This window comes from Curcuma longa, unplaced genomic scaffold (assembly GCF_044706935.1).
Source record: "Curcuma longa cultivar G26 ecotype Majalengka, Jawa Barat unplaced genomic scaffold, ITB_CL_G26_1.1 utg18532_np1212_1030455_RagTag, whole genome shotgun sequence".
Taxonomy (NCBI): Eukaryota; Viridiplantae; Streptophyta; class Magnoliopsida; order Zingiberales; family Zingiberaceae; genus Curcuma; species Curcuma longa.
Genome location: NW_027435598.1, coordinates 859,316 through 874,807, shown reverse-complemented (window position 1 = coordinate 874,807; position 15,492 = coordinate 859,316). Strand labels below are relative to the sequence as shown.

General features: G+C 37.1%; 4 protein-coding genes across 5 annotated transcripts; 2 read left to right on the top strand and 2 right to left on the bottom strand.

Annotated features, from left to right (window-relative positions):
• The first annotated feature begins 2,723 nt into the window (after positions 1-2,723).
• Positions 2,724-3,230, top strand: LOC141819719 (umecyanin-like). Its single transcript, XM_074706968.1, has 2 exons — positions 2,724-2,904; positions 2,980-3,230. Exons 1-2 carry the CDS (start codon positions 2,724-2,726, stop codon positions 3,228-3,230), a joined length of 432 nt encoding a protein of 143 aa, XP_074563069.1.
• A 3,957-nt stretch (positions 3,231-7,187) lies between these two features.
• LOC141819716 (acyl transferase 9-like) lies at positions 7,188-9,013 on the top strand. The gene is made up of 2 exons (XM_074706965.1): positions 7,188-7,661; positions 7,921-9,013. Exons 1-2 carry the CDS (start codon positions 7,254-7,256, stop codon positions 8,746-8,748), a joined length of 1,236 nt encoding a protein of 411 aa, XP_074563066.1. The 5' UTR covers positions 7,188-7,253; the 3' UTR covers positions 8,749-9,013.
• A 2,027-nt stretch (positions 9,014-11,040) lies between these two features.
• LOC141819838 (embryogenesis-like protein) lies at positions 11,041-11,849 on the bottom strand. Of its 2 annotated transcripts, none has more exons than XM_074707094.1 (2): positions 11,380-11,849; positions 11,041-11,310 (listed from the first exon to the last, which is right to left on the bottom strand). In XM_074707094.1, exon 1 carries the CDS (start codon positions 11,823-11,825, stop codon positions 11,388-11,390), a length of 438 nt encoding a protein of 145 aa, XP_074563195.1. In that variant the 5' UTR covers positions 11,826-11,849; the 3' UTR covers positions 11,041-11,310; positions 11,380-11,387. The 2 variants fall into 2 exon arrangements, with proteins under 2 accessions (XP_074563195.1, XP_074563196.1); XM_074707095.1 differs by having other exon boundaries at positions 11,041-11,223.
• A 432-nt stretch (positions 11,850-12,281) lies between these two features.
• On the bottom strand, positions 12,282-14,758 carry LOC141819833 (uncharacterized). Its single transcript, XM_074707090.1, has 5 exons — positions 14,407-14,758; positions 13,969-14,051; positions 13,194-13,305; positions 12,793-12,867; positions 12,282-12,712 (listed from the first exon to the last, which is right to left on the bottom strand). The coding sequence occupies exons 1-5, from the start codon at positions 14,632-14,634 to the stop codon at positions 12,527-12,529; spliced, it is 684 nt and encodes a 227-aa protein (XP_074563191.1). The 5' UTR covers positions 14,635-14,758; the 3' UTR covers positions 12,282-12,526.
• Between the last annotated feature and the right edge of the window lie 734 nt (positions 14,759-15,492).

Here is a 15,492-nt window from a genome sequence, read left to right as displayed (position 1 = left end):
CATAGGGATCTCCAGTGGCAGTGACAGTGACAGTGACAATACAAACGCAATTGAGATGTGTCATAGCAGGTAGGGCTACCATGTGATAAATGATAATGCTTTTATTTTTTTTATAATCCGAAGTTTTGTCTGATGATTAATCCTAGAAAGTGGTTGCTTTCTCTTTGATTTATCTATCAAGTAAATTCCATCGTCTTAACTATAACTATTTATAAAAAAGTAAATAAAAAAATTATAGATTGAAGTCTTCTAAATTCTGATCCTCTTATTTATTTCTCTAAAAATATTTTATCACTATACTAAATGGGACAACTTCATGTGCTCTTTGCCAATGCTATGGAAACCAAGCTCAACTTTGTGAGGTGCATATTATTTAGGAGAAAAAAAATGAAAAAATAATTAGAAGATATATATTATTAATTAATTAACTAACTATAATTTAATTATTGTAACAGTTAGGTGATGTATCTCTTTTATAGTGATTTTGATATTTTAAAATGATTTTGACAAGATTAAACAATATTGATTAATTATATTTAAAAAATAATATAAGAAATTCTATATATAATATTTTTGAATAAATTAAATAAAAAATAATTTAATTTTACACGTAAAGAAGAGTGTTGGAATAAATATATTTTCAGAATAAAAGCGCTATTTTAATGTTTTAAAAAGGAGGAGCGCTATTGACAATTCTGATAATCCATCTTTTAATTTTAATGTAGTTGATGAAGAAGCAGCAGTGTAGGTGGTAATAATATAATATTTTGAAAATATCATCATAAATTGATTTGTAAATTTTGAGTGAGAGGTACTATTGAAAAAAATAGACTTAAGATGTGGGGAAAAAAATATAGGTGCATTTAAGTTATAAATAAAAAATATTTTATTTTAATAATATATAGACGATCCTCTTCTTCATTAATTCGTCAATTGAATAAATTGAATAAATATAGAACACAACTTATGTATACTTACCCAATGATAGTTTTTGACAGATCGACCGTCCCCCACGTATCAATCACAGCTGTAATTATGCAACTAGCAAATATCATTAATCAAGTTGAATGAGTTATCAGATCTCATTAAACCGTTTTGAGAAAATGGGCTATCTATCTGGAAAGTTGATCTAGATCTAGGACAGATCAATAAGGCCCATCGATTCCCCTCCATAATCCTCAATTTCTTTCGTCCAAAGTCACCAATCAACTAGGGACAAACAAATCAAGCAGGCTCGTGAGCTTTCGAGGCCCATTTGAAAAATATATATTTCATATTTAAAATTCTTTAATTTAAATTAAATTTAAATCTATAATATTTAATTCGATTATTTAAGAATCATATTCTAATTACATTTTGAATAATTCAAATTAAACTCAAATTTAAGCTATTTTGAATTATAATTCTATTTTACTTGAATTACAGTTCAAACAACGTAACCGAATTTTAATTTTATTTTAAACTGAATTCAAGTCAAAATTATTTAGATTTTTAAACTTGGATCGAAATTTGAATTATTACATATAATATATATTTTTCAAGTTTGAATATTAATATTTTTATATTTTGAGCTCCATTCTCTCCTCAATTCCAACAATCATTACCAATGACCCACAATATTCATTAACTATTTTATTCTCGCCTTGCATAGTTGATGGAGTCCGCCATCACATGATAAAATTACCAATAATAGACAAGGGTTGAATCATAATAAAATCGTGTGATCATATCTTCCCACATAGGATCTGTTTCAGTTTCTTTATTATCTCTCTCTATATATGATTGTGGGGCCAATCATGTGGAACGTTCAGAGTCAATATATGACTTTTTACCGCATTAATTACTTTATTCTCTACGGTGAAATTAAGATTCTAATTCAATATAATAATAATATAATATAATTAATAAAATAAAATAAAATATAAAATTTTATAATCATAAAACATTATAAGATCATTATTTTATAATAGTTCTTCTTGATAGTCTTCATCATTCATTTAATCATTATAGTCGTTTTACACCGTCTATCTTTAGTCAATCACAACCGATAGAATTAATGTTAATATCAAAAATTCATAAATCAACGAGTATGTCATACTTTTCACATAAATTGTGTGGATAGTTTTTATTTTTGTTCCTTAATGAAACTTCCCTTCATACAATCATGCAGCAACATGACGATCGAGCTAGTGTTGCTTCATCATTCTATAAGGCAATAACTTTGTCAGTTACAACAGGAATCCACCCATTTAAGGAGATTGGTAGAGTTACTGAAGCAATTATATTCAGGATTACCTACGAGCTGTGAATATCATATCAACTATGCAAATTTGGCTTCAGCTCACAAAGATATATATATAGGTAATTTCTTCTTTGAATTTGTGCTGGTGTTGGACTATATCAGTATCTTACATCTATGCTTAATTCTTCATTCAATTGTATAGTGGCCTTGTGGAAGCAGCCATAAAGAGTTAATTATAGATGGGCTTTGATGTTACGTCCAGATTTAATTTCCTGAATCAACTTGTAATCTTCTTCTACACACTTAATTTACAGACAAATCTGCAGTGCTTCTATCTTTCAATGCTCTCCTCAGAAAAGATGTGCATGTGTTACTCGAGTAGTTACGAGCAGTTGAAAAGTTGGTTTTAAGAGGGAAAGAAACCCTAAACTTTTCGTTGAGTTTCAGCCCCATGAACACACAAGCCATCGCCACGCGCACGATGTGGGCGGCACCCCACTCGATCGTCCGAGCGCTGGGCCTTCTCCTCGCCGGCCGCTGCTTCTTCGCCGCTGCCGCCGTTCCTCATCTCGTCGGCGACTCCATTTGGTCGATTCCCACGAGCGACGATTTCTACATCCGCTGGGCCGAGAACCGGTCCTTCGCCGTCGGCGATTCCTTGAGTAACTCATCTCTCTCTCTGGCTCTCTCCATCTCTCTTTTCTCTGAACCTGTCTTTGATTTAATTTCCCGGCCAGCGTTCAGATTCGAGGTGGGGTTTTACGACGTCGTCCAGGTCTCCAGGCGGGAGTTCGACGACTGCACCGCGGAGAATCCCTTCCGGTCTTTCCCGGAGGGTCCTGCGACGGCGAGATTAAACGAAGAAGGCGTGCATTACTTCGTGTGCAGCTTCGGGAATTACTGCCGTCTCGGCCAAAAGGTCGCCGTCTCCGTTCGACGGAAGCTTCCACACCCCGCCGCTTCTGCACCTCCTCCTCCTCCTCCTTGAGATCGATGCGAGGACAGTAAAAGAAAAACTCACTTGACGTTGTTAATTCGTGTGCTGTGATAGTAATATTCTTCTTCTTCTTCTTTTTTTTTTTTAATGCAAATTTTTTAAAAAATAAATTTAAAAGATATTTGGTTATTATGTGAATAAAAATTATTTTAATTGTTATTTTGGTTTTTACATGTAATAGTCTTATATGCATAATGCGAGTGCCATAGATTTATTGAATTAAGAAAATAAGCTTAGTTTTTTTATAAAAAAATAGTTAATTTAAATTAGTTTTAACACTAAAGTAAAGATAATAAATATCCTTATTTCAATATTATTATAATAGTTATAGTTTTGACTAAAACTAAACAATAGTTCAACATTAGCTAAAACTAATTTAATATTAAATAAAATTATTTTAAAATTAATTAAAGTGACTTTCACATTGTAGTATTTTTATCTGTTCTAATTATAATAGTTTTAATCAAAATAAATAATTTAAATATAAAATTTAAGATAGAATAATATTTTAATAAATTATTTTATTTTATTGAAGTCAATAATTTCGTCCTGTTACTTCTCAATCGAAATTAAATTTCGAATTTGTCGGTGGAAGTCCTATAAATAGCGATCTCTCCGCCACAAAAATGACGATGGCGATGGAGGGAGCGCCGCCGGCCTCGCCGAAGACCACCGACGGAAGATCGAAGGACGATTCCCTTTCCTCGCACATTTCCTCCCTTCCCCGCCCCCGCTCCCGGCGATTCCCCAGCTCAGCGTCTCCGGCGCCTCCGTCCTCCGCCGTCCCATTCTCCTGGGAGCAGAGCCCCGGCATCCCCAAGGACACATCATCCCCGGAGTCTTCCGTCGCCAATCCACTCCTCCCACTCCCGCCCCTGATCCGCTCCCATTCCGACCTCCCAACGCTTCGCAAGAAGCGCTCCGCCGCCGCCTGTTCCTCGCGGGGCGCGGAAGCCCCCTTCGATCCCTTTGCGGCCGCCCTCGCGCTTTGTGCCAAGGGCCTCATGGATGACGATCACCTTTCCGTCCCGCGGCGATCGGCCGCACCCGTCGCCGATCGCTTCCGGATCTTCGGTTTCTACGGATCCTGCAAGGCGACGTGCGCCGTAGCGGACGCGACGGTCTGCCTCCCTCGGCCCGGATCCTTGGCCTCGCTCAGCCGTCGGCCTTGATCGAAGATAAGTGCATAAATTATTCCCTAATTTCCTGTTAAATTGTGATCTTCATTACCTTGTCGTATGTTGCTCGTTCGATTGTATCGATTTAGGGCTGTTGTAGTCATAACTCACAATGAAGGTTGAAAAAGCAATGCATTTGTTCATGCTTTTGAATCCAACTCACATGTATGAAAATTGAAATCACAAGTGGTAGAATAATGTGAAGCACAATTGATGGGAACCATGGATGAATGATGTGCTAGTGTTTAGTTCAGAGAGGAGGATTGAACATACAGAGTGAGGAAGCAATTGGAGTATTAAGTTCTAGAGAGAAAAACAAAGGTCTCTTTGGTTGTTCTATAGAACTAGGAAGTGGTAGTAGGACTCACATCTATTTCTTCAGTGCCTCGAACACACTGCACACCACAATTGAGCACTGCCATCAATCTCAGTGGTTCTTTTTTGCATTTGGCCAAGCATACAACTTTTGGGATCTACCAGCTTTCTCTTACTGCTATCAATTGTGAAGTGGTTTTGCAATCTTAACTGCTGCAAGCATCCTGTTAGATTATTGTCTAGAATTAAAGTGAAGCAAGAATCATGATCTTGATCATTGATACAAACAACAAGTAGATGCGCATATCTGTCATTGACTCATGACACTGTTGTCTTTTACCTGCTGAGCTACTATTAATTACATTTTTTTCCCCTTGGTTTCTGTCAATTGTCATTAGGTCTTTCTTTTTACATGTCTTTTATGCCACAATTCATCAGAAGACTGTCAGCAATCATGTGTAGCTAGGCAGAATAAGGATCACAAGGTTATGACAAGGTCTTAGCTTTCCTTAGAGTGGATGCTACCCACATCTCTTGTTGTTGGCCTGTCCATTCAATTCATGTAGGCTCATGTGCTAAGCACCCTGGAAGTCAACTTCAGTGCATAATATTTCAACATAGAGATACCCTAACTTGGGGGTTTGCCCTTAAATTATGGCAAGAGGTTGGCCTGCAAAGAGACAGGTTCTATCTTTGAGCCACTGTCACTGTTACTCTCAACTATTAACAATGGCACCTGACCCAGCCCTAGCTTACACTTCGCTCACTACAGTACAAGGCAGGCATAGGTTGGACTTTGATTTAGGTGTTGAAGAGTGGCATGGAAAGGAGAGAGTGGTGGTAGATGTGTCAGTAGCAGGTAGGGCTGCCATGACGTAAATGACTATTTTTTTATTTATAATTCAGACATCTAGATTTTATCCGATTAATTTAAAGAGAAATGATATACTATAGAAAAATACAACATAATACACTATAGATCTGGGTCCCACATCCATGTAGTGTAGTGCATCATGCTGCGTCCCACATCGATGTAGTATAGTGCATCATGCTGCATCCCACATCCATGTAGTGTAGTGTATCATGCTGCGTTTTCATATAGTGTATCATTTCTCTAATTTAAAATACAACTTATACCTATTTAAAAATTGACTTTACATAATATTCATCCTATTAAGATTTGAATTCTAATCCTAATAATGATTGAATTAGTAAAAAAATTTAATATTGAATGAGTTAGTAAAAAAAATTTGATATAAAAGTGTTCTATATATAATATTTTTATGAAATCAAATTAAAAAATAATTTAATGTTATATGTTGTAGCAGTTGTTTTGCTCGTTATAAGAATGTTGAAATAAAGATACTTTCAAAATATGAGCGCTATTTTAATATTTTTAAAAGCAGGAGTGCTCTCACAGTTATCATAATTAGGGTGCTTTTTTTATTTGTCTTATTATATATCTAGTTGATGAAGAAGCAACTAGTAGGTGGTATATAATTTGATTTATCTATCAGATAAATATGGAATAGAATTTATATATATTTAAAAATTGGTTTTTAAAATATTTAAAGCCAACAACACAGCACTTCAAATTATGAGAAAGATAAAGGGATCGAACGTACAGTGAGTTAGGGCATATCTTATTAAACTGCTTTAGGGATATGGAGTCGATCTAGGTTTAGGGCAGGCCGATAAGGCGATAAGTCCTCTCCGTCGTTGTCAATTTCTTCCATCCAAAGTCATTACTCAACTAGGGGCAAACGAATCAAGCAGTTTGTGAGCTTTTGAGACCTGTTTGAAAAATATTTATTTCATATTTAAAATTTTTAAATTTAAATTAAATTTATAATATTTTATTTAATAGTTCAAAAGTCATTTACGAGATAAACAACTAATTTCATTTTAAATAATTCAAATTTGAATTATTTTGAGTTATAATTTTAGTTTGCTCGAATTAAAATTTAGACAATTTAAACTGAATTTTAATTTTATTTTAAATCGAGTTCAAATTAAAATTATTTATGTTTTTAAAATTTGAGTGGAATTTGAATATCATATATGGCATATTTTTTAAATTTAAATATTAATTTTTTTACAATATTGAGCTCGATTCTCTTTTTCCAACCATCCTTGTCCCACGTGACTTGATTCTCAACTTACTACGCACATTATAAATTAATTTTCTTCGATAAAAAAATAATCCTACTTGAATTATAAAAAATTATTTTTTAAATTTTTTTAAAATAATATTTTATATTTACATTTTAATTTACTAATTTATAAAATGAAAATAAAATATCTAACGAAAATTAACAAAATAGGATGCAAAATAAAAATTCTCCAATTTTTTAATCAAAATTTTATTGAATTCATTAATTAATTAGTTGGAAAATTCGGCGATTTGAATTAATCGCATTATACGATACGAGTCGTTATATAATGAGAACGAAGTAAGACGCGACGCACGCGAAGCGAAGCGAGAAGAAAGTCAAGGCCGCCACCAACCTCCGGCTGCTCCATGGGCTTCACCGTCACCAAGATCTCCGAGGGCTACGTCCGGCCTGCGGAGCCGACGCCTCCGGGATCCCTGACCCTCGACTGGATCGGCCGCTACCCGACCCACCGCGGCCTCGTCGACTCCCTCCACATCTTCAAGTACGGCGAGGACCCCGCTGGGGTCATCCGCGAGGCGCTGGCCCGGGCGCTGGTGCCCTACTACCCGATCGCCGGCAGGATCGTGCAGCCCGAGGGCTGCGAGCCCCGGATCGAGTGCACTGGCGAGGGCGTCTGGTTCGTGGCCGCCTCCGCCGACTGCAGCCTCGCCGACGTCAATTACCTGGAGCGCCCCATGATGCTCGGGCAGAACGACATCCTGCCCTACACCGAGCTGGAGACGAGCCCCGCCAACACCTTGATGATGATTCAGGTAAGCCTCGACTCAGTATGACCTGAATCTTGTTAGATCTATAGATCTGCTTCTTCTTTGTTGCTCAAATTGATCTATTGCTAGATCCGGATCTGTGCGTTCTAGATCTGGAAGCAAGTAGAAATTCAATTAAATCAAAGTCCATCCAAGTTCAACCTTGGAGTCTCAATGTATCATCTAGATTTAGCTGAATAAGTTCTCTCTTTTCTGTTCGATTTTCCTTTTGAAAAGAAAGAATAAGGTTAGATCTAAACAACAGGTCACTGAGTTCACATGTGGTGGGTTCGTCATCGGTCTAAGGTTCAACCATGCATCTGCTGATGGCTTAGGATCAGCACAGGTCATTTCTGCCATTGGTGACCTTGCTCGAGGCCTACCAGAGCCGACCGTCAAGCCTGTGTGGAACAGGGATAGCTATCCCAATCCAAAGATCAAACCTGCTCCTCTCCCTGACTTGCCCAAGCTGGCCTTGGAGTACTCTGCAGTCGACTTCCCCACGCACTATATCAACCAACTAAAGAAACAGTACATGGAGCACAGCAATGGCAAATGGTGTTCGACCTTTGACATCATAATTGCCAAAGTTTGGCAATGCCGCACTAGGGCTATTTACTCAGATCCTGATGTCAATATCCGCATGTGTTTCTTCGCCAGCACTCGCCATATTCTGAAGATCGACAAAGGCTACTATGGCAATTCAATCTTCCCGGTGAAAGTCTTAGCGACGAGTGGGAAGATTAATACCTTGTCGGTCGTCGAGATTGTGGACTTGATCAAGAAAGCCAAGGACCAGATGGCAGTCGACGTCCAGAAGTGGGCTAATGATGAGTTCGAAGTCGATCCCTTCAGCATGACATTCAACTACGAAACCATTTACGTCTCAGATTGGACTAAACTGGGATTCTCCGAAGTTGACTACGGATGGGGGGCTCCGATGTATTGTGGTCCGTTTACCAACAATGACTACATTGCTTCCTGCATTCTTCTCAAGGCACCGGCGCCTTTTGAAGGTGCCCGACTGATAGCCAGGTGCGTCTCCAAAGAGCACATTGATGCATTCAACGAGCGAGTAAATCGGTTCGACTAAACAAGATTCAATAGTTTTTAAGTGTTACAAACTTATATGATTCTGGTCTTGTACTTCTTATTTGAGCTTATTGGTTGTGGAATGTTTTATTTCGTCACTACATTTAATTCTTCATACAAAATTGGTGACTTTTCTTTTACTTCCGTTGTTGTTGTACTCTATTACTTCCGTTGAACAAGTCCATCATATTAAATAGTTTGCAAGTTATTGTTGTTGGGAAAATAATGTTTGAATGCAGCCAATTCGACTAAGTTATTTTGATATATTTGGCAATAAGAAGTTAAACTTTGTATGTGTTATTAATATGTGCATCAAGTGTGCAATGACTTAAAATAATGCATGTGGACCTCGTCGGAGTTAGTTGACTCAATGTGGTCGAGTTGGATCGGATAGCATAGAGCAAACTAGAAGATTTTGGTGCATTTGAAGAACCAAAGGCCTAACATGAGGTAGACTGTATGTCATGAAGCAATGAGTGGTTGCAATTGTGATTGCATAGTTCGTGTGCTCGATGGTTTGGTGATCTCAAAAGAGGTGGACTCGAGCTCAAGGAGCTTGATGCAATTGATGGACCAAAAACCTAACAAAAGGTGAACTAGAGTGCCAAACATTAGGTGATTGAGCAACATCATTGTAAATAAATAAAGTGTTTAATTAGGTATGGGGTAGGCTATCTAGTGGTTTGATATGAAGCTTTTGACCAGAGTACAACTTGTCTCAAGTCATAGTTTACTGACTTAACTCAGTCTTGGGACTTCAAGTGGAGGGGGGAGCACCCACTAAAACCAATCGACTAAAATATGTCAATCGATTGAGGAGTCAACTAAATGTAATGATTGGATGTTGATTCTAGTCGATTGGAGGTGAATTTGATGAGCAAGCTTGTCATAAAGAGCATGAAGTGAAGCTAAACCAAAGAAAAAATAGTAAGCTTCAAATGATAAGCAAAAGATCAAAGACACGAAAAAGAAGCATTTCACTGAGCATGCACCTAGACCCTAGAGGCTTTGGACAAATGAATCTCTCTCCAAGATTATTGGAAATAATGATATGCAAATTCAGACAAATACAAGGTGTATTACATTTCTTCGGACTAATAGAGTTTTTTAAGATCGCAAAGAACAGAAACTGAGAAAATCATCAATAGTGGTAGCAAAAGGAAAACTATGATGCACCCTGTACAAAACATATGCAATAGTTAGTGCTAAATGTATGAAGATGATTCACCAAACTTTTGGGAAAGACGACCAGATAATATAAGTTAGAGGCTTGTAGAGGTTGACTAGAGCATTAGAAGTGTACACTAAAACAAGAATGCATTAAAAGTTTTAAAGAGTTCTATGATGAAGATATGTCTGCACAACAATCTAGAACCTTGAAGCCACCTAGAAATTGAAAAGAGGACATCAGAGTGCTTGTAGTGGTCCTCGAGCAAGGATAAGAGTTTTGTGACATATTCACAAAGAGGAAAATTTTAACATTGTTAACCTAATCTGGTTGTGCTACCAATATTCACAACAACAATGGGCTCTAGATTTATGTATTGTTGTTTGGTTCTAATCTAATAGCTTATCTGATAATTCATATTTCATCCAAGATGATTATGGAGAAAATTAATATGAAATTTTTCAAATTCAAATAGCGGTTCCTTCTCTCCCATGTTTTTTCTCCTTGATACATCAATGGTAAACATTTCCAAGTAAATCTCTTTGCATTCTCATGTTTAGTGTGTGTTTGCTATGATGATACAAGTTTATTGCCAATAGTCACTTCACTAAGCCCTGGTATCAAAACTAATCCAATCCCATCAAAATGAGTGTGGCTATTTGTGAACTAATGTAGCTCTGTTACATATACTGTGCCAAATCTAGTCTTTTTATAAGCACCATAGAAGTATACAATTGTTTTTGTCCAATCGATGATTGCCACTCACATCAACTGAAGTGATTAGTTAATTTCTTCAACAAATCATCGATTCTCGAAAAGTCTTTACTTGAAACAAACCTAGACTATTAACTTAAACCAATAGCAAGATATTAAGTATATATGTACATGGCTACATGCATAACTATGTGAAAAATGCAAATATTGACAAGCGTGAGGATATCACAAATTGCCTTCAGAGTATATTAACTTTCATTGTATCAGATATTATTTACAATAAGGTCTAAGAACCAAAGCAACTACAGTGATCAAAGAGAATAGGAATGTCATAGATATCAATAACACTCCAAGATGAATGTAGAGAAAATAACTTGATGAGAAAAAACTTGACATGACAGAGTCAAAGTATTCTAGTTTAATCTCTAGGGATATTTTTATCATTCAACTCCAATCTCTACTTCCTTTTCTACAAATGCAAATTGTTCAGAATTCAGCTAGAGCATACAAAGGTTTACACATTTATCCTTTCAAAACCACCATCCCCCTCAGTAAGGCACAAGAGTACAACAACGACAACACAAACCTGATCCACTGGGTCTGGGAAGGATCCATATATTATTGCAATTTAATCCGATGGAATTGAATGTTTAACGCAGTGAATGCGAGAACAGAATTTAACTGATGAAAAAGTAGATTTCAAACAAAGACAGATCTGACAAAGTGAAGAAGAAGAAGAAGAAGACTCACCTCTAGAATCACTCATCATCCAGCTGTTTGAGCTCCGCCTTCAGCTGCTCGATCTTAAGGCCCATAGACCTTTTCAGCGCCGTCTGGTCTTTCTCCGGAAGCCTACCCAGAAGCCCCTCGAACTGGTCCAGCACCGTCTTTACCGCCTCGCGGGCGCACTCCGCCTCCTCGTCGAAGTAAATCGTCTCCTTCGACTCCATAGCGGCTTCGATCTCCTCCCTGGCCTCCGCAAACTTTAAGTTTATCTCGTCCACTTCCTTGAGGTAATCGACCGCCGCTCCGCCGGTGGAGAAGCCGAGACGACCGTGATTCGAGAGAAGCGGGCGCCATCTAGCTGGGACGGCCGAAGGGAAAGGGAGCGGGAGGGGAATCGGTCGGCGGTTGAGGGTTTCGGTGGAGAAGGCGGCGAGGGATTTGAGAAGGAGAGATGAAGCGGTCCGCCGCATGCTGATCGAGGGCTTCCAACGGAATCCAACTCCAAGTCGGTGGGAGAAGCGGCGAAGGGTTTTCTAGGCTTGGGAAAATTTTCGTTTTACCCCAGAAGTTTCACAGATTTTTCCAATATTCCAATTTCTAAAATTACAATTATCCCCCATATTTTTTGTTATTAAAATGAATAGCCTTCGGTGGTTTTTTTTTAATATTAGATATCTAATTTACACGGATTAGTTTTAATTTTAAGATGGACGATCAAATTTCTATTCTGTCCATCAAATAAATATAAAAAATCAAAATGAATTTTAAACTTTAATTATTTTTGAACATAGAGCTAGTACAAATTTATCTAAAATATTATATCATATTATTTTCAATTAAATTTTTTGCAAATCAACAAGTAACAATACGTTCTAACTAAAATCTAAACCTATTTAAACATGAAGAAATAATACAATTGTCCAGCAACAAGACAGTGAGTCATAGCTTATCTTTCTTGGGGAGGAATGCACTGCTCTCCTTTCTGTTTAGACAATGCATACAGCGTAGAAACAATGTTCGAGGTACAAATTTGACCACCGAGATCGATAACAAAACAAATAAGATTGAATTTCACCTGGATTTGATGCTATAGCTTCAGCCTACCATCTATCTAAAGTTGCACCATGGTTCAAGGTTGAGGAGCTTAAGTGTATAAAAAGCAATTTCTATATCATTCTTGCATGACATCGCTCTCATCAGACTCATGAGCATCAGTGACATCTCCTAAGCCTTCAGAATCAGAACCTTCTTCCTCCTCAGCGTCAATTGCATCTTCTGATTCTTCGTCATCACTGTTCTCATATATAATAGGTTCAGGTTGCTCGGCGCCTTCATCATCAGTTTCATCATCGGCATTCTGCAGTCGGAAAGCATGATTGGAGACCAGGATAAGTAGAGTAGCGTTCACTGAAGAATAACTATATGAACTCAACTCACATTAAAAAACACGCGATCCAAAGAAGATGATAATTGGACAGCTGACCCATATGTTGAGGTCCTTGATTCAAGTAGCTGCAAGAATAATTTGACCATAAAACAAGATTGAGGTGCATGTCTAAAAGTGAAAAGAAAATCCAACCATAGCAAGATGCAATGTGCAAGATACTAAGAATTCTTAAAATCAAATAAAGAAGTGAATAAATAGCAGGTGCTATTTTGTTATATTTTTCCTACAGAAACTAACATATTTCAGATGGAATTTATGTGTATTTCACCTCTAAGAAAGACCTCTTCAAAGAAAAAAAATGCAAGTAACACATGACAAAATACTAAAATTCAGAAAACTAAGAATTGATATGAGTGATATCCCTATAAAACAGTAAATACGTCAACATTACCAGGTACAAAGAATTGAGGGTGCGAAGAGATGATTCTTGTAGCATTATGCTGCTTGTTTGATGACAAAGCAAAGTTCTAATCCATACAAGTACACAGAACATTACTGCACCCCTGCAATCATAAGAAGTCAACTGAGGTGGAAGAATGAAAGATGATGTGGTTGTTAATGTGAGTATATATGATGTCTTTTGATCGAATTGTCCACAATATTCAAGGTAAATATTTCAATTTATTTTAAGAAACAATAATTTGAGCAGACAAAGCTCCCACAAATGTGGGATTTTGGGATTGCCAAAAAATGTTTTAGCTTTGCATATACTAAAGTTGTGACTTCTTTGAAGATATGTTTCCCATGTTGCAATGGAGCAGTGACCACAATCAAGATTGTCAAATCAAAGTTCAGATTGTGAATCTTTTTTTGATGAATTTTTTAATCAATTTTTTTTTATAATGTTTTTTGCTTTAATTTTTAATATATTATGTTTAGAGTAATGCCTTAATGGGTAAGCTCATCAACTAAGTAATTTTTTCGATAAGCTAATGCATCAGGCTAAGTGCATACACAAATGAAAAATAAGATAAATAAAGCGGTGTTTTTAGCCTTTTACAAAGATAACTTTTCAATGTCCTATTCTCTAATGAGAATCACAGAATTCATCTTGGAGGATTATACTAGAGAAAAATGAATGAGGCCATTTGTTTACGTTAAATCTAACAGATTTCTCATGCGACTTTTATATCATCCAACAAAATAAAGAATGATAAGAAAACTACCTTGAATCTGCCATCAATGAGAGGTGCTCCAAAAGTTTGGCAACACTGGCAGGATTTAGATGTGATATCGATTTGGCAATAACCTGCAAGAATTAGATATTCCAGAAACGCATATGAACGAACTAAATCATCATATGTTCCATAAACTAATGATAATAAAACAAGCTGGTCTAAACGATCTGAATCACAAGAACGCCTAGTAGCATATATAATGATTATACAAGCTTAAAGTTATATTTTTGAAATTAACTAAGTCAAGAGCTTTTAGCTTCTGGATTCAGTTTGGAATTATGTCTTTTAGGCAAGAGCGGCTAAATCTGAGAATTAGCGACGACTGCCTCAATTCAGGAGTATATAATAAATCACTTCCTAATTAAACAGTCAAAAATAGAGTAGCAGCGTCAAAGATCAGGAGAATACAGACAAAATAAATTGTACCTTCTCATCTTTTTCGCGTAGGCACTCCAATAACAATGAACGATCATCGGCACGTAGTGCTTGCCTTAACAAAACATGCAAGGAGTCTGCCCTTGGGGGATCCACGGTCGCAGCTGGTTCGGAGATGGTTTTGTTCTCTAATTTCTCTTCATTAACCATCTCTAGGCTTGAAAGCTTCTCGGCAATAGTAGGCTCATCCATACCTACTGCTCTACCCTTTTTTGGCATTTCTTCTATCTGAAGGCGGCGTCTGGCGAGAGATGAACGAGAGAGACAGAGGGAGAGGAGGGCACGGCGGCGTGCGGCGTGCGGCGTGCAGCGTGCGGCGAGGGAGGGACGAGAGAGAGAGCGGTAGAGAAGGGCACGGCGGCGAGAGGGTTTAGGGTTAGGGCCAAGGGAGCGGGTTAGGCTTATAGTTAAAACTTTATTATTAATATTTTATTAAACCACACACTTAAATTTTATAAATATTTAAATCACGTACTACACTTTTTAAAATTTACTAAATTATATACCTCTTTTTTAAAATACCCCTCCATTTATTCATGCTAATATATAGGACCCTCTCGTCAGACTCATTCTAACACCAAAGCATATTTGAAATCTCAAATATTGATATGATCTTCATGACGGTTTTATAACTATTATTTATGTCCTTCAAAAGAAGATTGGAAAATTTTAGACAAGTTAAGTTGAGTGTGAAATTAAAGAAGGATTAAGTAGGAAGTTGGGCTAATGAGTTGACCTAATTTTAATATATTGCCATGTTGGAAATCCTATGCGACAAAATAAAAATTTGCAACGAAAAATAGGATCCCTCGAGTGATCCATGAGAAAAATCCGTACAAATTTAGATCTATAAAATCCTATCTAATAGGATTTACTTTTGTTGCGTGCCCTTCACTTATCCTGCTCGTCCAAGGTATGTCGGATCTCTTGCACGTTCAAGTGTACGTGTCTCTATGCGTATCCACACTAACACTCTTTCACATTTTGGAGAAAATTGTGGTTGTGCTAGCAACCAACTTGAGAGTCTCGGCCAAGCAGGAAGAGGAAGGCAAGAAAAATGAACCATTCAAGAGTTTT

Bases quoted from the DNA above. Each gene is read 5' to 3' on its own strand.
- LOC141819719 (XM_074706968.1), top strand. From the start codon at position 2,724: ATGTGGGCGGCACCCCACTCGATCGTCCGAGCGCTGGGCCTTCTCCTC. The intron at 2,905-2,979 runs GTAACTCATCTC...TTTCCCGGCCAG, and splicing joins CGCCGTCGGCGATTCCTTGA to CGTTCAGATTCGAGGTGGGG.
- LOC141819716 (XM_074706965.1), top strand. From the start codon at position 7,254: ATGGGCTTCACCGTCACCAAGATCTCCGAGGGCTACGTCCGGCCTGCG. The intron at 7,662-7,920 runs GTAAGCCTCGAC...TCTAAACAACAG, and splicing joins ACACCTTGATGATGATTCAG to GTCACTGAGTTCACATGTGG.
- LOC141819838 (XM_074707094.1), bottom strand. From the start codon at position 11,825: ATGCGGCGGACCGCTTCATCTCTCCTTCTCAAATCCCTCGCCGCCTTC.
- LOC141819833 (XM_074707090.1), bottom strand. From the start codon at position 14,634: ATGCCAAAAAAGGGTAGAGCAGTAGGTATGGATGAGCCTACTATTGCC. The intron at 13,306-13,968 runs GTAGTTTTCTTA...TTATGATTGCAG, and splicing joins TCATTGATGGCAGATTCAAG to GGGTGCAGTAATGTTCTGTG. The intron at 12,868-13,193 runs GTAATGTTGACG...TTATTCTTGCAG, and splicing joins CCCTCAATTCTTTGTACCTG to CTACTTGAATCAAGGACCTC.